Source organism: Halyomorpha halys, unplaced genomic scaffold (genome assembly GCF_000696795.3).
Source record: "Halyomorpha halys isolate HHAL.00 unplaced genomic scaffold, Hhal_1.1 Scaffold1357.1, whole genome shotgun sequence".
In the NCBI taxonomy this organism is placed as follows: domain Eukaryota; kingdom Metazoa; phylum Arthropoda; class Insecta; order Hemiptera; family Pentatomidae; genus Halyomorpha; species Halyomorpha halys.
In genome coordinates, this window is record NW_027109325.1 from 71,916 (window position 1) to 97,094 (window position 25,179).

General features: G+C 31.3%; 2 protein-coding genes across 2 annotated transcripts; both read left to right on the forward strand.

Moving 5' to 3' along the window:
• The first annotated feature begins 2,327 nt into the window (after positions 1-2,327).
• LOC106689427 (uncharacterized) lies at positions 2,328-4,105 on the forward strand. The gene is made up of 2 exons (XM_014434378.3): positions 2,328-2,514; positions 3,746-4,105. The coding sequence occupies exons 1-2, from the start codon at positions 2,446-2,448 to the stop codon at positions 4,070-4,072; spliced, it is 396 nt and encodes a 131-aa protein (XP_014289864.1). The 5' UTR covers positions 2,328-2,445; the 3' UTR covers positions 4,073-4,105.
• Positions 4,106-9,141: 5,036 nt separating this feature from the next.
• On the forward strand, positions 9,142-13,925 carry LOC106689419 (uncharacterized). Its single transcript, XM_014434368.2, has 2 exons — positions 9,142-9,289; positions 11,590-13,925. The coding sequence occupies exons 1-2, from the start codon at positions 9,233-9,235 to the stop codon at positions 13,891-13,893; spliced, it is 2,361 nt and encodes a 786-aa protein (XP_014289854.1). The 5' UTR covers positions 9,142-9,232; the 3' UTR covers positions 13,894-13,925.
• Positions 13,926-25,179: the final 11,254 nt, after the last annotated feature.

Below are 25,179 nucleotides of genomic sequence, written 5' to 3' on the forward strand. Positions count from 1 at the left end.
AATAAATAAATCTATCAATATGAAAAAAAAAAAAAAAAAAGCTTGTGGATTGCTTCATGCCGGGCCATAGCGGTATTGGCGGCTGTAGTAGTTAAAGCATGAAACAACAGATAGCGGTATCGCTACAACCTTATTAAATCCACATCTTCTCTGGAACGTTTAAGCATAGATTTTAAGTGTCCTCTACCTTATGGAAAAGTGCACTGCTATCTTCTTGTTATCATGAGGTCTGTTCCAAGAACCTCTTCTGACAGTCTGCAAACTGTACAGATTATGCGGAGTACAAGTTTTGGGATGCAAAACTTACACTACGCATATTCCGTACAGTTTGCGAACGTCAAAAGTGCTTCTTCTAACAGACTCATTGATGCGTATTCTCGTTCTTTATTTGTATTTTCATGCAGAGATACTAACTTTTCACCAGCCATTCAATGCCTTTCACAATTGTTTTCTGTTTTGGATTCCTCGCATTCATACATTCTAAGAAAAAGGATCATCTTTTTTGGATTCTTAGGACTAATATATGTGTAGTCATAAAAAATGTTCAGATTAATAAAAATACTTCTCGGTATTCGTTACTCATGAATAAAACAATATCCATATTAAGTAATCATAAATACTTACTGTATTTGTCTATGTGATATACGATAACAATTGCGAATACATTCTTAAAATTGTCTACAGTTTATTGTTTACACTTTCACTTATTAAAAAAAGTTTCAAGAATAAATACCACTCTTTTAAGACTTTACGGATAATTAAATAAGAAACGTTATTATAGTATACGTTACCACAAACCTCTAGCAGGACTACTACGTAAATATCATAAATAGAAGTACTGGTGAATTCACGAGTGACGAATACCGATTAGTATTCCTATACGTAAGTACGTGAAAGTAGTATTCGATGTTAGTCATCATATGTGAGTAAAGAATATCAGCATTAGTAAATACTTTTGATAAGTAGAATTCTGCATTCGTAATTGCAAATACAAGCGTAATTATGGTGTAAACCCACTGTTAAAGCCCAAAGGTACATTTTTCTTTCGTTAGTTTAATTTTATTACTTCCAATTGGTTTTTTATTTTTTTGTTAATTATAAGTTTATTTTTTGTTTAATTGTTGGTAATTAGAACTCATCACGTAAATAAAGTTAAATAAGGAAGTTTGTTATGATGCGAGTATAATAGAAATACATCGCTGCGGCTCGGCGTACACAACAACATTGCGAAGTGCAATGGGATTAAGGCCTTTAGGCAGACTGATAAGGGAGCCTAGAGTCTACAGTCCGCTGCCTGGAGCCACTACATAGCGAGAGACACCCACCGGCTCACCACGTAAAGTTTTTTTTGGGGTTCAACTCATGACCCTCACCCACCAATCGACGCTTGAAGACGGCGGAGACTCAAGCCTGGAGCGGTATGCGCATACCACTACTGTGAGTGATTGATTTTTTTCCTTCGAGCTTGCACCATTAACAGTAGAACATTTTTTTTTCTATAGTTAAAGAGAGGCGATTTTGTTTATGTATATATCAAATTATTTTATTTTCTTTATTACACATATTTTTTTTTATAACAACAGTAACAGTTTTTTTTTATTATTTATTTTTGTTTTATATTTTAATTTTATTAAATGTGTATACCCATTTGGAAGGTTTTTTTTTATTCTCTACTTTTTTATTCTTTATTATTTTTGTGTTCACCATCTTTACAGGTCCTCCGTTATTTATTTTTTCACCACCGAACCAGCGAACGATTTTTTTAGGGGGAAGAGGTAAGTTGGTTCATTTAAGAAAAGCCCCTCGCCCCAACACCCACCTTAATGCATCACATAGAGCAAGCTACACCTCGATTAATTGCTAATTGCTGGGAAGAAGGAGTATAATGGAGAGGGTAAGTTGTCAAGAAAAGTGAATTCAAAAGACGGGCCTAATGAGCATTGGGGTGTGGCAGAGAAGGAGAAGCCAATAACTGGCTACCTTCTATTTCTGTTTACATCACAGTGGCAGAAATTACTATTAACCTCACTTAAACCAGAGTACCGATGGCGTGGTCAACTTCAATCCTTTGTACTTCACTTCCCCTGTGACGGACAGTAGATTACCTCCTCTGGTTAACTGAACGGAGATAATCATTGAGATAATCGTGTTACGTATATGAATATGAATATGGCTTATGGAACTATAAAAGTATTCCTTAAACTAATGGTTAAGTTATTTTATTGATTTACAATAACTAAAACATGTATTTATCAAATGTCTGAATGTCATTTTTATGTTACCAATCCCTAAAATCAATAACATTAACATCTGTTAATAATAATTATTTGATAAGGCATGATGTAAGCTCAAGGCTATAAAAAAGTTTACAACCAGTAACCACAAAATTCTCATATAATATTATATTGGGACTAATATTTTTGACATTCTAAAATTAGTTTACTTATGGCTGGATTGTTGTTACAGAAGCTAGCGCTGAAAAGAGCAGCGAAATTTCTGAAATCTAACCCAAAGGTAATATATTAATTTTATTTTTGAGGTAGATTTTATTATATGATATTAGGTCATCAAGTAAAAGTTTTAATTTAATTTATTCCAATTACAACATTTTGGCTAAGAGCCACTTCTCAGAACTGGAACTATCATGATACACTTAACCTCTTGTCGTCTTATTAAAATTAGTCAATACATCACATTCAATATTTTCCATAAACGAAATTTATTAATTGGATGCCTAGGCACTGGACTGCTACACAAATAGTTTACAAACGATATCAGTGGCTTGAGATATTTTGGAGCATTCATTTTCTACTAACTAAAGAATTCCAGCGTAGTGGTCTGGCCTCGACACCCAATTACAAAAATTTCATTGATAGAAAATGTTGAATGTCACGAGAACTTTTGTGTTACCAATTTTTGTAAGATGACTAGATGTCAAGTCGCTCTCAGCCGAAACCTCGAAATAGGAATAAATTAATTAAAAATTTTACTGGGTGACCTGATTGGACGAAAATCTACCTCAATTATTTACCATGGTACCATGAACCAAAAATAAAGTTAGAAAACTATATTACTTTTAATTTAGGCTACTTTCTGGGTATTGATGTAGACTAAAACCTTCAAATTACTATTTAAAAATCGTAATTATTCATGAATGTTTTGTTTAACTTTGATTCAAGTAACAATTATCTCAGAAATTTACATTCTCAGGGGAATTACTTATACGTCTTATTCTTTATATACTCAAACCACTCAGTTTCTAACCTTGCATCCTCTTCCATTCCTGACAATCCTCCGAGGCGCCTGAAAAGAAGATGGCCACGAGACCTGCTAATACAAAACGTCATTAGAGTGCTGCCAATGGGTAGTTTCTCTACACGCCTGTAACACTCTAATTTAACCGAGATCAGATTTACTAAATGTATTGTAATGTACAGTTGTAAATAGCAATAAATAAATATTTAAAAAAAAAATTATATGTTTCGTTATATAGGAATGTATTGATACTAATATCCACACAAGTACAAAACGTTAACTATTATAAATAAGTACTAATATTTTGCAACGCGCAAATTTTGTCATTCCATCAAACTAAACTTAAGATCAACACTAATTGTATTTTTTTCTATGATGGGGTCGCTATAATCAGATTTAGGGCCAAAAGGTAAAGATAATGTATTCCCTTTTATGACATCATGTTTGGATTATGAAATTATCTTTGAACTAAATAATATTACGTTTTCAGGAATGCACTTACGCCTACGGTTATTCTCCTGGCTGTGTAACAAAGAGGTACTTCCATGTTAGCTCATCACTTTTTAAAGAGAAGGAAAAGAAGGAAACTGGAAAATGTGTTGAAAAATGCAGTAAGAAACAGCGGGAAGTTCAGACCGCCTTAAGTGATAGCCAGAACCGGTACTTGCAGCCAAGGACACCTATACTGACCGGGCATAAATTTACCATGTCTCCACCTAAGGTGGAACCATATGTAGACGTTTACATTGAAGAAGCTTGTCGTATCCGACAAGAATGTCGTGAATTAAGAGAAGGGGGTGGCAAAAAGAAAAAATAAATTATTTCATTTAAAGAAATCAATCTATACATTTGTTATTGGGCATTACTGTCTAACTTTTTTCTTTTCTTTTTCAATTCAATTGAAGTTACACCCACTGTCATGAGATTCAATTGAACATAATCCCATTTTATTGCTAAAGACCAAGCAATAGATTATATAGATGATAATACAAATGAAATAATATAATATAATGATAATAAATCAAAGGAAGTTTATCTTCAATACAAATGTTAAAAGAATGACATTTTAAAACGCTATTAGATCTAGTAAAAACGTTTTTCTCAGAGAACTTTTGGTGCTATAACAATTGGTAATACACCCCTAAGGAACTTAAGGAATTATCAGCCATTAGATCATCCCAATGGTGCGATGATATTGCATTTTTCTCTTATTAATCTCTTTGTACAGAATTTCAGCTTGAACATATTACAATATTTTATTGACATATGTTTTTGATAGATCAGAATTTGATTTTAAAACTTTAAGGATTCCAAGTAACGAAATCAATTTTGTAATTTTCAGTCTTATAAATAGATATATAATAATGTTCTGTTAGGGTTACCTATTTTAGAAATTTGAATCATTTTTGCAATGAGTTTTTATAATCTTGGTATAGTTTCATCATGAATAGTGAAGAAAATTATACGCTCATTTCTTAAATGAATAGCAAGTGTTTGCAAGTGTTAACAAGTGTTTGCCCCATTGTTGATATTGGAACATAGAAAAAGATAATTCACTTTTTGTTTGCAACTGGGGTCGGTTAAAGACAGGAGAGGGACAGAACCTTTATAGTCCACTGTAGATTTCATCTTAATGTGATAGTTATTTTATTCTTTGCCTCCATTCTTAGGAAAGTTTTGAATAGTGTGGTCAGTGTATTTATTTATTTCAAGTGTTAATGAGCTCTGCCACCAGTTATCGCATTTTCACTGAAACTTCAATGGGATTGTATTGAATATGAACATAAAGGATAAAGATAGGAAAGCTATATTTTGAAGTTTAAAACATTATTGTTACCAGTGGCTGGTGAGAGAATTTAACTAGAATGCGAGCAGATTCGCGCTTGTGCTGATGTTTAATGTGGGTTTTTGAAAAACATACATAAACTGGGATAAAACCTAACATATTAATATTCAATAAGTCCATACAGTAATATTAGCAGAAGACCAGTAGCAATACTCAATCAATAACGTTAGCTGAACAGATTGGTTGGGCGTGGTGCATAAACAATCTACAGACCACGACTGGTTTCATGGGTGTGGAACATAATAGACTCTAATATTTAAGACTTAAATATTTACTTTTATTGTAACAGAAACAAACCTCTGACAAACTAGGAAGAACTGAAGACTACGATACTACATGTCTTCTGACTAAAGCCTATTGAAAGAATCACCTTCTCTACATACATAGCTACTTATAACTAAATAGAAGAAGAGGGGATAGTGATTGTTGGCTGCAAAGAGAGAGGACTTCGTCCAATAATATCGGTCTAGGAAATTAGGTGGGGCTTGAGAGAACCTATCAATTGAATATCTTAAGAAGTGGGAGGAAGATTGTAGGAGAACCAGTAGATTTTAAAGAAGTGCGGCTTAGGTCAAATGAAATATCTTAACAGAACAGAGAGAAAGATTAGAAGGTGTAATCCAGAGAAGAGATAACTTCGTGGGAATAGACTCAACATAACTAACTTATAAAACAGATAAATGCTGGAGTCCGGTGGGGTGACAAAAGGGCATGATGGCTACTTCTATTGGGTGCCATTTTTTGGCAGTGCCAAACTAAATCCATATGGATTGGATCAAGTTAAAAATAAGAACTACGGTTCGAAATCGGATAGTTTGGTCAAATTTCAGCACTATATGATATGTATATCAAAGACAGGCACAAGGAAAAACGATGTAGTTCAATTTGTTTTCACCTGGTTAGCAACCAATTGTTGGATTCGTGAACGTCTTCATCTGTTTTCTCACAACCTTGGTCAATTTCGTCTGACTTCGGGGTGTTGGTTAAAACCTATTTATAAAACGAACTTACGGGTCATTAGGAGTTATAATCACTATTTAAATTCCAGAAATCATTAAGCCACCACACTGCAAACCCTGAACACAAAAAATAGCTAGAGAAAACATAGATAGAGCTCTACAGTGAAACGAAGTGAAGCTGTTAGTCTTGGCGGGAAGCCGTGTCATTACAATAATCCCTTCCTTGAAGACCGAGTCTTGGTGATGTCCTTTTTATTTTCTTTATTCCTCTTCCTCGCCATTTCTGGTATACGGGGTTCGGCATCGAGTAGCTTCAGATACTGTTGATTTATATTTTCCTTGGGTATTGCTGTTAGCTAGGTCCCAGTAAGCAAATGGGTGTGATGGGATAAATCCAGGGGTAAAATAAAATTGAAAATTATTGGTAGTAGTGGCATACAAAACCGTGGTGTACTACTCCACTGCTGCCGAACCCCTTATGCCAGAAATAGCGAGGAAAAGGAAATAAGAAAAGCGACTTTGCAAGTGGCATCTTAATGTCCTTCCTTCCTTTTTTGTGGAATCTATGACACAAGGCCTGTTTGAGGTTGAACTACGGTGGATTCTCTTTTCATTGTTTACCTTCATTTTTGTCGTCTTATTGTTCCTGTCCTCTTAGATGCTTCCTCCTATTAGTGCCACAATTAATTTATGATCTCATTCGGCTAGACTGTATGTCGCAGCAAATTTGTGATCGAGTCGGGCTTCATTACGACGGATTTACACGTCGGGCTGGCCTCTTGACAACGGATTACACGTCAGATCGGAGATCTGCTATGCTACCTTCTGAATCACGTCGGAGTCACCAATTGTGGGGTAGTTGTGTAAGATATGACTTCAATTGATTATATTAAATACTCTTAGCCAGAAGGCCTCGATGACGCATGTTCAATATAGATAAGGGAGTTGATTAGGAGGTTAGGAGGTGAATATATAGGATGATACAGGGTGACTGTCGTAATTTCTCTAAGGATGGTAACTGTTGAACGCGGGAGTGGTGGACACAAATAAAATGTTTTTACTTTTATTAATGTTTTATCAGTTACGGTTAGATAACATAAAACGTTCTTACTGTACTGAAAATAGACAACACAGACACACAAAAGCTTGATAGCAACTACCGACAGACAACTCAAGCAACTGATCGTTAGACCAAGTACATAGCAGTTAGAGAACTATAGTCGATATATTCACCGTTTACCACAGAGCAACATGTATACTATTATTGTAGATACGAAGGAGGATTGTACAAAATTGACTCAACCAACTAATATGGTTACCAAAGTAAAGGGGAAATCAAATTTTCGGATGTTCGAGAGGTTACAAAATATGAATTTTTAGTTCTTTCAAGTAAAGACAAAATTGAACTATATTTTCTGTTAAAAAAAATTCCATTTTTACCTAGATTAGGTAAGGGCAAGGGATACAGTGAATACCATTAAAAAGTAAACATTGAATTAATGTAAAACGTTAAACGTTGAATTAAGGTATACACATCCTGAAGTTTATTTTATTTTTAAAAAACCTACAATTTTCACTAATTTTTTCTAGCGCTCCATATTATTAGAACTTCCTATAACATTAAAAAAGTTATATAGTAGATTATTTAAAGTAGAGTATATCTTCTAAAATATTAGTTCTAATAGAGTTCTTTACGTTAAATAGTTCTCAAGATAAATAATAACTTATTTTGCTTCCTCTCAGTTCTTCCGCTATATAAAACGCTTGATAAACTCACAACCATTGGAAATGATCAACATTTTTACTTACTTACATTTTTGAAAAAGACATTCATGCTTAGTGAAAACTACTTTTGATTTGAGCTAGTATTTTTTTCGTCAAAGTATGCTTATGAATGTTTTGGTGTATAGGGTAGATTACAGTAAAATAATTGAGAATTTCAAAATTCAAAATTAAAAATCTATTTAAAATATAAACATTTTAATCATTCATTATTAATAATAAACCTCAAATTCAATATACATGCGCTTAACAAGAATTATGAGAATGACAATTGAAATAGTTGTTTTATAATTAATTAATATATACTAATTAATAATAAATAATCAGTATTTATAAATAATGGATATTATACTTCATGGGCCCTGTTTCATAATAAAGTACAAACTAATACTATTAGTCTTGTAGTTTTATCTTAATTCAATTACACAGACTTGTACAATAGAAACTTGTACATTAGTATTTTTTAATTCCTGTAATATCACTAATAGTCATCCCTATCAAGAAAAAAATAAGTATTAGTATTATTACCACACTAGTTTCTACGCTTGTACTATCAACTAATACTATTAGCTTTCATTATGAAACAGGGCCCTGGTGTTTCTAGGGTGTCACTTAAGGCAGAGGATCCCAAACATGGTTCACTACAGTACCCTTGTTCTAAAACAATGCAAGGTCAGTCAGAATGACTGTCATCATCCAAAAGCCAGACTGATTTGAATCACGAAGTGAAATCTGTTCGACTAAAGCTTACTTTTATATGAGATACCGAAGAGTCTCTTTCAATTTGTAAGCAACGGAAAGCTTGATTGGCCATTACTTTAGCATTTACTTGCAAGAAAAAAGTGAAACGGACGAAATGAGCGAAGAACTCGTCACCTCCCTTCTTTTTTCTCTGGTATTTCCACGACTTCGGATTCTGAACGATTGGATTTTTCTTAATAATCCATGAGTATTACCGATCAATCTAAACGTCCACCTATGGTTTACTGCCAATCCAACTGACCGTGTAGGGATTACACTAATACGCACAGTACACCGATAGCTTATAATTGATGTAATCCTTCCTATAAAACCAGCTAGTAACGCCTTAAAACGTTCAGTTGCTATTAGTGGTGAATAACACGCCTATGATTAGTCGTTCTTTAGCTAATATTTTAGCAATCATTTATTATTGTTAAAATTGATAAAAGTAAACGTGATAAGCAATCAATTTTTAGAAGTCTTGCTTGCTTCGGATTTAGAAAAAACTACTTGATCTATATAAGAAATATTTCTATTATAACGTTCTATAAACTTCAGCTGGCATTCGTTAAACATGTTGGATTAAATGTTTGGTTTGTTTGCAAAATTTTTAGGTTAGCACACAAACATAAAAAATATAAGAAACAAAATGAAAAATTACTTACGGCACAGTTTCCCAGGAAATTATCCTTCTGGAAGATCAAGAGTGAGTTATTATAATTGACACATTCGCCTATATGGTGTTATTTTATTATATTTTACCCTTTCATATTGGGTTGATGTTATTTACATCGATTGTATCGATTTCATTGATGCTGCCTACAATAAAGTTTCAAAGCATAAGTGCAATATTTCCCATAAAAATTATGGATTTAGGACTGTGATTAGTAACATACATACGTAACTAAAGAATTGACAGGTATTACCAAATGTGTAGGAGTAAGAATTGGTATTGGGTAAGAAGGTTGACATACACTTGGTGTCTCAGTAAATGTTGTTTCTGTTCTTCACCAATGGCTATCTGCCACAGATATTTGTTCCAAACGAATCTCGTGTAAGACTATGTTAACTGATATTGATAGCTGGTACAATAAAGCTGGTATTTCTCGTCTAATATACCAACCAAAAAATGTTTCAATACAAACCTCCTATATTTTTTTGAACAGTTACCAATACTGCAAATAATATCGAAAGAGGAGGCTCTTTATTCAACATGAAAATATACTAATATAGCTTTTAGCTCATAAAGCTTGATAGAAATCCGATTTCGGAATAAAGTTTTTTTTTTAAAAGATAGAAATTCCTTCCTGCAGAAAACACTATTTTAATGAAATGAAAAGACGAAATATGGTACACCTCACTATTTATCGATTAAGCCTGTTTTGAAATCAATGCACTGATGTGGTCAGTCCCGGCAAAAAACAATAAAAGGAGGATAATAAAAAAGAAATTTGGGTTTTCATAGGTCTCGTCGTAGGGGATATTTTAAGAAATGTTGCTTTGCTGTAACACAGATTCTTCGACCGTAACCCAAAGTTGATAAAACGGTCTCCATAAATATATCGTATGAAAGAAAGTAATAATTAATAAATAAATGATCATTCATAAAATTAGGTCTGAAAACATTTGCTGATAAGTTAAATTAGGTTCATTTTGTGAGCTGTTTGAGGTTCATTTAAAGGAAGGGTATCAAGTTTTCTTAGTGGCATTTCTTGGGTACAAGCTACCGATAACTAGAAAACTGTTATAAAAATGATACTTTTGAAAAAGTCCTCCAGGCTTAGTTTAAAGGGTGTTCAAAAGATTTAACTCCTTTTTCTAGAGTTTTAATAGTTTCGAAATGGAACTTCCGTAAGTCGTAGTCATTGTGAATGAAGTTTCCTTCGGCTATAAAGTTGACTCTGTAGCCTCTTCCAGCTCTTCTACATTGCAATTAACTCTCTAATTTCTAATCAAAAGAGGAAATTGAGAATCGCTTTTCATGAGAATTCTTAAATGTTACACACTTTTGAGCATTCTCATTCGCCTGGGGGTATGATTAAAATCATGATTAAATCATGATTAAAAAATTCTTGTGGGAAATTCAATACTCAAATAATTTCCTTCTTTATCACTTCGATGTTCCGCACTGTTTTTTCAAAAACTTATTAGGTACATAACACCTGTGGAATCGGGGAAAATTCCCTATTTAAAACCGTTTTAGAATTACGATCTCCTTATAAATCTTTCATTGAAAATACTCCTTTTCAGTAGAAGATTAAGAGCACATTCCACTGGAGGAGGTTACTGAGTCTACTTCACAACTAAAAGAAACTTCATTCACCAATAACTAAGACCTAAAAAAAGAGTCGAGAACATTGTAGTTGGAGTAGAGGGAGCTTTAGAATCATCAATCTTATACATTAGATAACTACGCGTCCAACATGGAGAGTTAACCAGCTGTTTCTAGCATACTCCAAGAGCAATTGTAGAATACCTCTCGAGAGCTCTGGGGTCCCGTTTCCTTCCCAATTCTTATCAGTTTAGGTGTCGAACCAATAGTACAACACGAAATCTAATTTCAAACAGACTGGAATTTAGACAGGTAGGTAAAAAAACTTGTTTTTCGTTTATTTTTATAACTGGAGGTCATGATTTTCAAGCAACCATGAAGTTTCAGCGAAGGTAGCTGTTGTGAACTTGATGAAAAGTTGAGGAAACTAGTAGTAAATTAATTGAAAGAACATTACTAATCAACACTTTATTTGGTGTCTAATCATATAAATTATAAAATATTGTAATTTTAGATAAAATCGCAGCTTATTTATTACATAATAAATAAATAACTCCAGAAACTAATTTGTCAACAATAGGTTTTTTTTTTAAATATCCATAAAAATTAAATAATTGTAGCTAAAGTATAATAATATAACATATATGTTATTTTTTCAAAGTAAAGTTGTTTAACAAATTTCATTTTGCTTAAACATATTACGAAATTTGCCAAATTATATTTTTGATTTCCAGATTTCTGTATTGAGAAACCAGCCCCAAAACATGAAATCTTCTGATCCTGAGTCTCCATTAAAACGCATTATCCTGGGAAACGTTGCAGACAATTACCAATGGTTTGGTACTACCATAAAACAAACTAACGAAAAAAAACAAAACAAAATTGGTTGGCTGAATAATTTGTTTTGGAATCATAATTCTGTGAACATAATAAAAGGTGATTTTATAGAAACGAAAAACGCTCCAATCAAAGAATTCCGTGATCAAGATAATAAATTTGGCAGTCATTTAAAAAAATATTTTTCAGCTTGCAATTTCTTCGACAAAAAATTCATTAGCTTTAAGTCGGTAAATCATAAATCAGCGGAAAATATTGTTGTCTCTGATTCCATCGACTGCGAAGATCCGTCAAAGCAGCTAAAGTTAACGACAAAATTTAATTGTGTAGAACCTATTATAACTTATTATCCTGAACGAACTCCTTTTTTTTATTGTAAAAAATCAAGAAGCCACAGTAGCATTGATTTACGAAACAATTTCCTAAGGCCATGTAATGAAATTTTGGATAACGGCAGAAGGAGTTTTACTACACTACGTGCCAAAGCAGAATCTTCTAAGCCTCTTATCCTCGATCCATCGAATGTTCCACGAAAACTTCAACATTCAGGTACCAATGTAACTCTCGTTTCTCACAGGGGACAAGTGGCATCCAAGGCTGCTGAAAGAGAACCATCTGTTATTTATGAAAAATTAAAGAAAAGAAATTTTGATTGGTTAAACTCATTCTCTAGTGAGGCAGTGATTCTTCAGCCTTCAAGAGGAGAATTTAGCATAAAGAAACTCATCAGCAAGACTGCTTGCCAAGAAAGATTGTGGGGATTGCCACCAAGGCAATCATTTTCTAGAACCTTAGGTCCTAGAATGAATGATAATTTAATTCAATACACGGCTTTGAAACATAAAAAGGAAACAGATTTGAAGAAAAATAACTTGTATGGTGATGGTATGGGAACAAATCAAACGGTAAAACAGTTAATTAAATCAGCTCAGGAAAAAAATTGGCAAATAGAGCTTAAAAAAAAGAAAGACCTTTCGACTAAATCGATGGCTAAAAACATTTTAAAAACATTTAAAGACGCAATGGAACTTAAACCTATTGAGATTTTGAAAACAATAGAAAAAAAAGCAAGAAACAACGAAGCGCAGCAATTTCAAAAAGCTCACAAAAAAAAGAGCATTCTAAACTTTAGAATACCCAATCTCAGAGTAAAAGATAAACAAGAGAATCTGGTGCAAAATAATAAACCATCAATTGCAAAAGATAAACCATCAAAAACGGAATATCAATCATCAGCTTCATATCAACAAGTATTTAGAGAATTATTTAATAACGCTAATAAAACTAAGTCAACTCCTAAACAATCATTAGCATTAGCTTTTTTCAATCGGCAAGAAGATAGAATGAACCTTTCCCGACCAGGCATTAAATTGCCCTTAGGTAATTCAGTAAGAAAGAAAATATTGAAGCAACCAGAACAGAGCGTCACAGTGGTAGAACGGAATAGCACTGTGAATCTAAAAAATCAAGCTAGATCACCTTTTCAAAAACCTTCTAATACTCAACTAACAAGTAAATCAAAAGCTAGTTTTTCAACCGTGTCAAAAATCCCCAAAGGGACCGGATCGCATACTGTTAGCCGTCCTAAGCTTTTAAAGACGACAAGAAACAAAATATGTTCACAAAATGCAAAAACTTCCAAACGTTCCATCACTACTGAACGGAAAAGAAATGAGGGAAAGCAACCCGTTATTAAGAAAACTTTATATAGCACTCTAGGATACTTCCCTGCGATGCCTAAGAGGTTAGACATGACACCCAAAAAAAAAATTCAAAATAATAAAAACATACACACTAAGAAAAACGAAAATAAGAAGGAAAACAAAAATCTACAAAAATCTGCCAACTCGAATAGAGGATACTTTGATCAACGGAGGTCCCTAAGCAGCTTTGGATTACATATAGGAAGCATAACGGAAATGGACAAACCAATTAAAACTCTAATCGAGCCTCTAAATGAAGAGGTTTTCAAAGAAGTTATGAGTCTATGTAAGGGTCAACCGACGAAGGTGAAGAAGAGGCAAGGCTCTGAAAAAGATAAATTCTTTAAAAGGTACAATCGATGTTCTGTCCAGATAAAAAAGAAGCCAGAAAAAAGAAGAAGGGGATTCGTTTGCAGGATAGCTAGTATGCTTAACATTGGTTGTGCGACTCGACGGAGAAAGCCCAACCAGGGATGCCCAGAGTGTGGAAAGAAGTAATCCTGTCTGAATAAATCAATGTCTTCTCTAGAGTCTTTTACGATAAATACATAATTCATTTACAATTATAATTATGAAACATTACTAGAGCGGTGAAAATGATGTTTCTTTTTAATAATTCTAAAATAAACTACTGATATTCCAAATTCAGGGTTTCAGAATTAATATCTTTGTTTTCGCTCAAACTATAAAAATAATTGGAATTGGATGTTATAAATTTAGTTTTAATTTTAAACATTTTAAATTAAAACATAAATTTAGCACCTCTTGGTTGAATTTGTATTGGTTGTTGCATCAGAAATCCTGGAGTCCACTATTTTTGGTAGTAGTCAAGTGTGTCAAATCTTCAAAATACTCCAGTAGGCTAATTGCACCAGTTATTGATAGATCAATCTTTGTTTTTACAACAACCGTTTCAAAATAATATAAAACCGTTTAATGGTCCCGAGACTTGACTAAGATTGACTAATATCGTTTAACTTGACGAGACTTGCTAGAATTTTAAGTTCTCGCTTCGCGAGAAACACACCTTAGGATAACAATTTACATAATAGATCGGGGATGTGACAGCCATGCGGGTTGGGGCGCAGGTCCCAGTGGGCTCGGTTCGTTTCCCACTCTGGGCAGTTAACATTCATTTTTCGGCGGTCCCGAAGAATGAATCTTCGAATTGAACACTCCCACCTTAATTAGAACGCGGCGGCAACTCAGGTAGCCGTCAGGGGTTGGCAAAAAGGACCACTAGACCCACTCGTTCCCCAAACCAAATACCAGTACGAGTACATAGTGGATCGGTACAATATAGTATTATATATTTGGAAATGTCTTTTATTACTCTGTCGTCTCTGGATTTCTCATCTTTCCTACAGCTTATAACCTTTCGCAGGACCCGGCGACTGGTTACCCTCCGGGCTTGCATTCCTCCATCGTACCTATAGGAATAGAACTCTGTAGGTCGAGGTTACGATCCTTAAAGAACTTACGGCTAACACCCATAAGTCTTATCCTATCTATTCATCTACTAATCAACAACCTCACCTATTTTGAACTTCAGGTCGAGAGTACAACACATAATCAATAGGAGTCAGACCTCATTCGACCACCTCAACAAGCCTATTGAATTTTTATTATATTTAAAACAAAAATTGTAGAATTAATCTTTCTTTGAATTCTGTTTATTTTTTTTTTTTTTATAACTTTAAAGCAATACACCAAACATTCTTAATGATAATTGTAGTTAAATAGTTGCCTACACAGATCCTTATTGGACCAATATTAGTACTGAGATGATCCAGTTTTTGTATTCCAGTTCTGTGGAAACCTGTTATTAAAGTGAATAGAGATACTAGATATTTTATTATGTATTATTACCATGTAGTTTAGTTATCATATATATATATTGCTATTTATTACTATAAAATAAATATAATAAGCAGTCAATTCAATCATTAAACGAGTATGTAAATAAAAGTAATAATGTACATTTATAATTTTAACTAAATATATTAAAACTATTACATCCTCAAATCTAACAATTGCCGGTCTGCTGATAAATTATAAATACAAATTATTATTCACTTACGTTTTATGTAAAAATAAGCAATGGTAACAAATAAAATTTATTTTTACTTAGTAGATAATAATGGTCACAATGATTTTTAAAAAAAAAAAGTGTAGATAAAATCTTTAAAATGTAATGTTGATTAACAAATATATAATATAAAGGAATCAAGATTATTTTTATAACTGAAAATATCATACCAAATCAACTCTTATGGTAACCACTGATGAGTAAGAAGCCTTCAGGAATTATAATTATGCAATTATGAATCGCCTTATTGTTAAACCTAACTTCAGTTCCTAAGGAAATATTGAATTGATAGATTTATTTATTGATAGATATTACAATCTGCCACACAGTTGTAGGCAATAGGTAATAGTGATGAATGATCTCATACATACTAAAATAAAATAAAACAAAAAAAAAAAAATAAGAAAAAAAATTAATAAAATAATAATAAAACTCTTAAAATATATACAAACAAAAGAATAGACAAGTTGAACATAACCAAACTATCTGTATGAAAAATAAATAAATAAAATAACATAATGATAAAATAATATATACAATATTTACACAATCGACCTGAGGATCCCTGAGCCCACTCTATCGCCCACGTATGAGGGGTAGAGCAGAACTCAAGAGATCCCAGCGCATCCCTCTCGCCGCATCACTGGTAATTAAGGAAATATTAACTACTTTTACTATGGTGCAATTGGAATTTAATTATCTTAAATGGTTTTCGAGTGAATAGATATGTTCCAGAAAATTTGAGAAAAAAAAACTTAAATTGTTTACTTTTCTTTGTGGAATTGCAATAACGTTTTGTTGCAAATAAGGTATAGAGCCTGTTGTGTATCTGGATGGTACGCTAATCGTGATATACCCTATTATGTATTGTTACCAGAAATACATAATAGATCAGGAAAAAATGCTTTTTAATTAGTTGTATAGCTCATTTATTCAAAATGAAATCGTGATTTGATACCAATGAACATCACTATATCTCTTCAGAAAATCTGACTGCATACAAAAATTTTTCTTTAACTGAAAAAAAGAAGATAAAATTATAAACATTACTGATAATATCAACTCTTATAAAATAACAAATGAAGTGAACAGTTTGAGCTTAAACATTTTTTTGTTAACTTTTTACTCGCTTTTTGGCTTTGCGGGAGACACAATACCTGTACATTCCTATATGTTCATATTTATTGTGATTAAAGTTCAATTGTCTTTACTTTTTCGCAGAAGCCATTCACAAGAATAGGTTTCTCTATCGAAAGAAAATTAATATTGGTTGTTCTACAAGCAATATACACATGTTGAATGTATAATGCTCCTGCTTTACAACCGTCATTCTTGTTCATAATTATAATTTATCATAAAGAAAATATTGATTATATCCATTACCTTAATATTTAGATTAAGACAATTCATCAATAACTCCAACAGAAGTGTAAAACCTGCCATACAGAGAAATCCTACTTAACGTTCTCCGCTAATAACAAATTTTAATATTTAACCAATTCGAAGCAAATATTGGATACCTATTTCATCATCATCTGTGCCGCTACAACTTTTGCAGAGTTAAGGCCTCCTCCAACCTATTTACAACTCAGTATTTTATGTTCGGTATCAATTAGTATTCATTTATTTAATATATCTTTACTGTAATAAACCAACGTTTTAATTGATATGTTATGTGCATATCATCTTATTCAAAATTTCCCATTTCTTTTCCTTTTAAAAGAAAACAAAAACAAAATATTTTTGTTTTGGCGCTATCGGAAAGTTGACAAAATCGAGATGAACCAAGTTACTTCTGCAATAACGAAATATTAACAGAACAATTAAGGAAAAAAATCTTTAATTTCGTACCTTTCTTTTGATAAAACTATTCCCAAGTTATTTCACCTAAAATATGTAGAGAATAATGTAACTAATGAGTTCAAATACACGATATAGGACTTAGGTTAGGTTAGGTATATCTTTCAGGAGTCATGCGAATGAATTAGTATTAACTTGACCGATCAGGGTCAACAAATTTATGGCTTTGGTCCAAAAGGGAAGAAATTATATGTTAAAAAAAATCATTCGTTCGTTCAATAAACTATCCATTGAAAGATTGGAAGAATTTTTTTAACTACAAAATAAAAACAAACATGGCCCAAACTCTACAAAAGTTACATCTTTTTGGCGCCAAACTCATTTTGTTTATAAATAACAAATAAACCGCTAAAGTTAATTAACAACAATTTAAACAAAGTATTTACACCGAATTTTATGCTGGGTTTGCAAGTTTGCCACTTACCACAAACCCAAGACTTATACAAATGGTTGGTAAACAAAGGAAACAATGAATGTCAGTATTCACACGTTTGTTTTTTGTTTATTTTTTTTCAGCTCATACATCATATTTACACTACTTTCAATTTAAAAAGGAAAAAAAGAAGACAGGCAACGTAAATATCAGCTAGGTAAGATGATATGACTATAAAAACCTATGAATTTTCGTTCTAGATTTTTTATCAGATAATTGTTAATTCAACTACCCAAACATTCTTTATAAACTTTTATTAGTGCTGTGTTAAATACATAATAAACCGCTAAGGTTAATTGACAAATACATAATCTTAAACTAGAGTTAATTATTAAATTTAATAATATTTTAGTAAATTTAATAAGTTAAGAAAATTGTGATTGCAACACAAGCGCCCTCTAATTCGCGCCCAAAAACCGATATAAAATGATTATTGTAAAATAAAATTATAATAATTTTTAATAATTGAGACATTAAAAAATCTATTAAATCAACCTTAAAGAATCTGATGAAGCCAAAAAAAATCAATTTACAATAAATGTAGATATTTTTTTCAACCAAGTACCTCAAATAATTGATTTGGAATTTTGAAATATTTGGTAATATAAATTTATATTTATATTTGAGTTCCTACTATCAAATTTATTTTGGTAGTCAATAAATCATGGTCATATTATTTAATATATGATCAAAATTCTTAAATAACCTCAATAAAAACCTATTTGCACATAATATTATACATATTTGTTTTATAGTCTTTTTTTAATTTGAAGGAATAGAGAGGTAATAAACAACTTTTGTATTCGAAAACAAAAAATTACTCACGCTTAAATAATAAAACATAAATGGTTATTTTACACATTAATAATATTAGAAATTGTTAATTTATGTATTAGTTGATTTGTAAATTGTATTAGAATATTAGGTATATAGAAAGAAATACTTAACTGTCACTAATGATGGATCTTCATCATGACATTGTTATGTTGACATTACATCAGATTTAATTTTCACAAATGTAAAAAAACAGAAGACGGTCTCAGACAAACGCCTTCTTGATTGGATAAATGTATCGGCACTTTTAAATAATTATACTTTTTAGTCGTCGTTTATCTACCCCTTAAAAATAAATTGGTTGATCGAAGTAAATTGGCCTTCAAAAATCTATCAAATTAGTTGTAAAATTTTGAAATAAATTTAGACAATTTTGGATCAAAAGTTCATTGAATTTGTATAATCTTTAATATTCATTATTGGTATAATATCTAATATTATACCATATTCAGTATTCAGACTGAATTTTTCTCAATAACATGCTTTTTGTTACATCTAAAGATTTCACCTAGGTTTATAAAGTTAACCTACCCCACTTCAGACAAATTCTAAAAGTAGAAGGCTTGTTCTAACAACTTTTAACCTTAATCAAACTGGCAGGCGTTGGTTTTGGAATGGAAAAAACCTCTCCTGCCTATTTTTTAACAGTCGAAATTCGTCGTTGGAACATTTTTCTACCTGTGGTATTTTAAGGTTACGTGCAATACTTATCTGTTTATTGGGAATAAACATACCTGGGAATACTCAACCTGATTTATGTTTTCCATACATAAACCATCCACTAATTTATTGTTTTTTATTCTGTTTTAGAGGGATCGGAAAAAAAACAGAAACTTAGAAACTTTGGAAAATTTAAAATTATTGGACACTGCATCACATCCTTAATACAGAAATCGACCAAAAAAAAAAAAAAATTGATTATAAAATTACTTTTTTCTGTGTTACTTCTAATGAGCGGACCTCCTTATCATTTTTTTTTCCTATCTTAAAAATACTGTAATACGAATACACGTATACTCCGTCAATTGGCTTTTTTTTCTTAGATGTAAAAGCTTAGGGTACTTATTAAGTATTTAATGTTTCATGATAGTCCCCTTTTTAGTAGGTATCGGGTATCAAGTGCTGAAGAGAGATTGGCTCTAGTTTTAGAAATCACTTCTCCACCAAATGACAGGCCTGCTGCTTTTTGGAAGAAGTGAGATGGATCGTAATTAATTCTTTATCTTTATAGAACAAAAAAAAACAAGATTTTACAGTCTCTTCTCATTAAAAGAAATACGCCAGTACAGTCGAAAATTATAGTAAAGTACGATAGAACAACACTTCATGAGAAATACGATGATATAGTATGAAAATTAAGATAGTACAATATGAGAATTACGTTATACAGAATGAGAAATACGACAGTAGAGTTTAAGAAGAACAAAGAAAATGGTTTAAAAAAAATATTCTTATACTTAGTTTTATAAAAAAATAAATGTTTAATAATTTATTGTAAAGAAAATATCCAATTATTATGAAAACTAACTATATCCCTTATTTACAAGTGAAAGAAATTAAGAAATCTGTATGATCCAATCAACAACCAAAATTGAAAATTTATCGTGAAAAAAAATTATTCGCACATTAACAGTTGCAATATAAACTTTTCAGTTTGTTATCAGATCATAGTTTTCACCGAATCACCATAGTATTTTTCTCCTCTTGGACTCTTGTACTATAACCTGTGGGATAGTACAAGAGCACAAGAGGAGAAAAAAAGCAGTTATCTCACCCCAATTTTTTTTTACTTTAATGAAAATTATGTATAATTACTAGTCAAAATTTATGAGTCTGCCAAGTATACGTAGGGGAAATAAAAAATGGCGGCTGTTTCAAAGCGATAAAAAAAACTAATTTTTCATTCGGAGCTGTATACCTTAATAAGTAGGAACAACACAAGAAAACTTAATAGAACGTCATTTAAAGAAGAGTCAATTTGCTAAAATATGAGCCCTAATAGACTTATTTACGTTAAATAGTTTTCGAGATATAGCTTTTTAAAAAGCAACTTTTCATAAAAATGTTGTATGGGACGTACTGAAAGATCAGTAGTTAGTGAATTTATTTTGAAAAATCTATATCTCAAAAACCATTTGACGTACAGATGTCTATTAGCTAGCTCAAATTAAAGCTAGTTTAATGAGCTATAAAGTAGTTTATGATGTTTATCTGCTTAGGAGTAATAGTTTACATGAAATTTGCTAAAATAAATTGATTTATAGTTGTTCGGACAAATTTTCATTTGCCATATTTATGTTCATATGTGAATATAATAAAAACTACTACCCCTACGAAGATAAGTAACATAAACTACTTAATAGTAAGTTAAATTTCCTTTATTTTGAGTGTTGGCAGACATATATGCGTCTTATGGATCTAGAAATGTATTTTATCAAAAATCCTACATTGTATACGAACAACTAGAAATTAACATTTTGTGAGTTTATTTTGTCAAATATCATAAAAACTTACTACTCCTACAAAGATAAACATCATAAACTATTTTGTAGTAAATTTAACTCACTTCAATTTGAGCGCTGCCAGACATCTCTACATCCAATGGTTTCTGAAATGAAGTTTTTCATAAAGCAAACTTATTGTCCGAACAACTATAAATCAATTTATTTTAGCAAATATTATAGTAGGAAAACTACTATTCCTACGAAGGTAAAGGTCATAAACGTCTTTATATTCCATTAAACTAGCTTTAATTTGAGTGCTAATAGACATATGTACGTTAAATGGTTTTTGAGATATAGATTTTTCAAAATAAATTCACTAACTACTGATCTTTCAGTACGTCCCATACATTTTTATGAAAAGTTGCTTTTTAAAAAGCTATATCTCGAAAACTATTTAACATAAATAACTCTATTAGGGCTCATATTTTAGCAAATTGACTCTTCTTTAAATGACGTTCTCTTAAGTTTTCTTGTGTTGTTCCTACTTATTAAGATATAGAGCTCCGAAATAAAAATTAGTTTTTTTATCGCTTTGAAACAGCCGCCATTTTTTATTCCCCCTACGTATACTTGGCAGACTCATGAATTTTGACTAGTAATTATACTTAGTTTTCATTAAAGTAATCAAAAATTGGGGTGAGATAACTGCCTTTTTTCTCCTCTTGGCTCTTGTACTATAACCTGTAGGACTCTTCTTGATCCTAAGCACATACCTTACTGGTGAAGGTTTAAAATCCTGCGAGGATTTATGGCGAACCCGTTAAACTCGCCAATATCCTGTCAGTTCATCTATACTCCACATACCCAACCCATTGCACATGTATAGTACCACATCTCTTAAATTGGTGCCAGTACCAAATATAGACACAGCCACCTTCACCCGAGAACATGGCCACGAGCAACCTGCATTATAGAAAAAATATATTGGTTTTCGATTCAAATAGATAAGATTATTTTTAGTTAAGATTGAAGGAAAAATCGTATGATTTCATCTTTTTTTGGTAGAATTTGATTATTTTTATTTACTATCCATTTTGATCAGATTTTTATTCCAATGACGAACATTAGAACAAATACTATTAGTCTGTATTTGGATAAGGGATTATGTATTAGGTGAAAACGATTAGATAATAACAACCAAACAAGTAATTATTACGGAAACTGTACGAATAAATTTACGAAATTGTTTATTAATCAGGTCATACGGATTTCTAATTTCCTTTAATTATAAAAATTAATGCGAAATAATGCTTGTTATCATAATAATCGAATGATTTCTGAACAATAAATTACAAAACCATGTCTTCCCCATAAACTGAGAGCATAAATATTTGTTTTACCCACTGAATAACATTTCTTCCGATATTGGCCAAAATGTCCCCATTTCTATCAATTTATTATTTATTCTAAAGTTGGTTTAGAAAATTTAGCATTAATATTATTTCCGAGTGGTATAAATATAATTAGTAAATGAATTTGCTTTTGGAAATAGATTCAGCCTCTCAAACCAGCACTCTCCCAAAAAGTCAGCAGTTCAAAATATACAATAGAATTTCACATACAACATTCACAGTCTTGGTTAGTAGAATCATTTACCTGCATCACATAAATAATCACATTTTGTTTCAATAAAAGACATATTTAGATTTTAGGTTTTTAATTTTTATAAGGAGGTACATAATAAATATAAATCTTAAACAACTTAAAAGAAATAACAGAATGGCACACAAGCATTAATTATACATCAGTACATATACATTGATAGCTTTTGAATTTACAAACATTAATTTCATTACAGAGTAGTAGATAACTCATGAAGTTATAAATGAAGAGTAAGGAAGCTTCTTTGCCTCCTAGGCGAATGGAACAGCCAATCAGAAAACTCTTTAGGAGAGTTTGGTGATGATGGCGATCCAAACAATCTGAAACAGAAAAGAAAAAAAGAAGGCCATTTCTTATTTTAACTAATGCAGCAATTAATAAGAGAGGAGCGATTCACAGTAAACTGACTTCACTAATCTAAATTGGTTTTATATCAATTTACAAATGATGAAACTGCATTTAAAAATACAATCGCAAAGCATAATGCTAAAATATAATAAATTAAAACTACTTAACATTAAATTGAACCCCTAAAAATAAGTTTTTGGCCACTAAAAAGCATCCTTTCTTCAGCAAAATTAGTTAATTTATGTATTTCAAGGATATTTGTGTAAAAAATCAAATTCCTCGTTTCTGCTCTTTTAAGTTTTATAATAAAAAAAAACAAACCAGAAAAAGAATCCTCAGGTTGTATAATAGGATTCACTTCCTCACACGATTGTTGTTTTTCTTTCAGCTATAATGCAAATAACAATCTTTTTCATTATATTTCTGAATTTGCCAATTTCATTTCAGAGCCAAAACCTCTACTAATTACCAATCCTTCCATCACATTCAGAACACATCACATTAATTGCCATTTTATGGTCTGAAATAATGTATTATATCATGATACTGTTTCATTTGATAATGATATAAGAGATAATGTTCATATTATATATAGTTCTGTTCCTAAAACTACATATATATAAATTAGAAAATGCACAAACTTAGAAAATCAGTACTTTTGAAAAGGTCTGATCTATAAAAAGGATTTTTTTTTAACAATGAAACAGATATGAGAATTATATTTTATTTGTTTAAACTTAGTTAGGTATCCAATTACTAAACCACATTAATTACCTAAACAAAAACTGTTTCAGTCCTGAAACATGGTATCTAATATTTATTGTGAATTGAAATTTGTAGCATCAACAAACTCTTTAGGTTTGATTTCTTAGACTTTTGAAAGTATTTTTAGGAAATTGGGATTTTTAAAAGAATAATATTGGTCATCAGTTGTGGCAACTGATTTTTGTTGAAGTTCTACCAAATATTGTAATAATTAACAAATATTTTATCATTGTAAAATTTTCCATTTATTCAGCTACCCTGTTTTACTCAAATGTCTGAGTATTATTCTTAAAAAGTTTATCAATGTCCCCATTCAAGCTTATTAACATGATTTTATAATAATTCCATCAGTGGTATTCAGAATAAGGATGTAATCACTGTAATTTGTTGTGAAGAAAGTTTCTAATCTATAATATCAAAATCTTTGGAATGACAGTAATGATTTAAATTAAAAATAGTCATAATGGTGTGGACCATAGATTAATATAATAAGAAGTTGGTCAGGAGAACGTATACTAATGGAAGGAATAAAATAATACTAATAAGCAAAACTAATTTTTTATTGAGCTAAAACATTTTGGCCTACATATAAAGTAAGTCTTCACTATGGCGATTAGAGTAAAAAATTCCAAAGCCTGTTGTTAAATGGCACTTTTAAATTTAGGCCAAAACACTGGAACTCAATAAAAAATAAATTTTACTAATTAGTGTTCTCCATCCCATTGACCATACCCCCGGCCAACACTTCCTAATAGAAAAATATTCATTGAAATTACTTATTTTTTGCCAATAATATTTTATCATAAAAATGCTTACCATGTCGCTTTGCTTTTCCAATCCTAAGAAGTGAGGGTTTCTAGCTTACACATATTTTCAAGGTATCTTATAGAACAGTTCTTGTTCTAACTTGCCAAAATTTTACAAAAGGTTTAAATTATCATGATCTAGATTTTACGGGTCAGTAAATTTCATTCTTTTTCAGCAATATCTTTCATGATTATACTATTAATATAATGCAGACCTTTCTAGATTATTTGTATTATGTATATTATATTTGTAATAATTATAATAATATTTGTAATATCTATACATTATTTGTAATTGTATTATATGTCAACACTGATTCAGAGTATGCTAGTTACCCTTTACCAGAGTTAAAATATTTCATGGCAATTCCAACAACAACGTAAATATATAAGAAATCAATAACTTTAATCTTGCCTGGTATTATATTAATTATATAACCTTTTGGGTCCCCTTTCATACTTAATCCATTTGGATGCCGGTGTCCACTAAACAAAGCCTCACCATTAAAACTTTCACCACTAACCAATTAAGGTATATATATA

Coding starts and splice junctions, on each gene's coding strand:
- LOC106689427 (XM_014434378.3), top strand. CDS start 2,446: ATGGCTGGATTGTTGTTACAGAAGCTAGCGCTGAAAAGAGCAGCGAAA. Junction 2,515..3,745: donor TTCTGAAATCTAACCCAAAG/GTAATATATTAA, acceptor TTACGTTTTCAG/GAATGCACTTACGCCTACGG.
- LOC106689419 (XM_014434368.2), top strand. CDS start 9,233: ATGAAAAATTACTTACGGCACAGTTTCCCAGGAAATTATCCTTCTGGA. Junction 9,290..11,589: donor ATCCTTCTGGAAGATCAAGA/GTGAGTTATTAT, acceptor TTTGATTTCCAG/ATTTCTGTATTGAGAAACCA.